Genomic DNA, 1,281 nt, shown 5'->3' on the forward strand with positions numbered 1-1,281 from the left:
GCTGTTGGAAGAATTCCTAGGTCAGGTCATAGCTTTGCAGAGGAGCAGCACTGCTTTTTAGGTGTGCTGAAATAAGCAAACAGGTGGCTTTCTGCTTGTGCAGAACTGTATTCCTGAATCTGCAAGCAGCAGAAAATAGGGTCGACTTGAGCGTAATGAACTATCTGTACAGACTTGGTAGCTTCAGTGTTAAAATCAGACAGCTGTTTAGCTGCCAAGATTATATGTTTTCTCTTGATTGGACTAGCAGGAACATCCAGTTTTTGGAAAGGACTACATTTTCAGATCCCTGCAACTTTTACAGTGAAGGTGTGGGTCCCTGTGTAACAGTCTGAAGCTTTTGGGCAGTATCAGATTTGGTTTTCTTAGTTATTTGGTGCAGTACTTCAGGAGCAGCCTGAGGCCTCCTTCGTGGCTCCACATGCCATAAGTTAAAAAGTGTTGTGTTGAGTTCTGTAATGCCAGGAGGGGTGAGAGTGCTGGGCCTTGTGGGTGGGACATCAAACCCCATGCTCTGTTTGAAGCAACTTACTGCCCAGCAAGACGAAAGCAATTCCCGACATTATATCAGACTCTTGGGGTGCTTCCATTCGTGCCTGCTCACCCAGAGCTCCCGTGTCCCTCATCCTAGGGCAGACCCTGCTGTCTTTGTCCTGGTAACTCATGACTGCACAGTCTGAGCAGGCCTTGCTGGACCTTTAGGAGGAGGAACCAGGTTCTGAATTCTGACATGAAGCTAAAGAGCGAATTTCTTTTTGTTTTCTTTGTCTAGATGTCACAATGGCAAAATCAGCAAAACTTATTCAACAGCAGCTGGAGAAGGAGCTGTAAGTATGAAATTGGATCTTAAACCCTCTGAACTTCTCTCTTCTTTCTGTCTCTTACCTCGGTGAGCTTCCTTGAGCCATATCTAAGTTCACTGAAGAAAAAGAGCAGTCTGTTTTGTCTGTGTAGGGGTAATCCGGATGAGAGAAGATTGCATCTTGTTAAAGCACACAAAAAAGCAGTAGGCACAGACAGCGTTGGCTTCCAAATGTCAGACTTGCTGTGGGTGGTGGGAAGATCTTGGTAGCTCTGCTCGATTGTACTGGCATGGGGATTTTTTGTGGGGCTGCTGTGGTGCAAAAGGGCTTGACTTGCAAAGCTTGAGAGCTAGGGAGAGAACGCCTGGTTTTCCTGGTCTGCTAACAGGTTGAGGGAGGGGATTCTCCCCCTCTGCTCCGCTCTGGTGAGACCCCCCTGCAGTGCTGCTCCCAGCTCTGGGGTCCTCAGCACAGGACA

General features: G+C 47.7%; 1 protein-coding gene across 1 annotated transcript in view; it reads left to right on the plus strand.

The window, feature by feature from the left end:
- The window catches only part of SRPRB (signal recognition particle receptor, B subunit), a gene marked incomplete at its 5' end in the record, with an annotated part of 6,672 nt that overhangs the window by 2,689 nt on the left and 2,702 nt on the right, over positions 1 to 1,281 (plus strand). The window contains one exon of the mRNA XM_010073693.1: positions 773 to 827. Within this exon, the coding sequence (XP_010071995.1) occupies positions 773 to 827 (55 nt within the window). The remainder of the gene's footprint in view (positions 1 to 772; positions 828 to 1,281) is intronic.

This window comes from Pterocles gutturalis, unplaced genomic scaffold, assembly GCF_000699245.1.
Source record: "Pterocles gutturalis isolate BGI_N339 unplaced genomic scaffold, ASM69924v1 scaffold31112, whole genome shotgun sequence".
In the NCBI taxonomy this organism is placed as follows: domain Eukaryota; kingdom Metazoa; phylum Chordata; class Aves; order Pterocliformes; family Pteroclidae; genus Pterocles; species Pterocles gutturalis.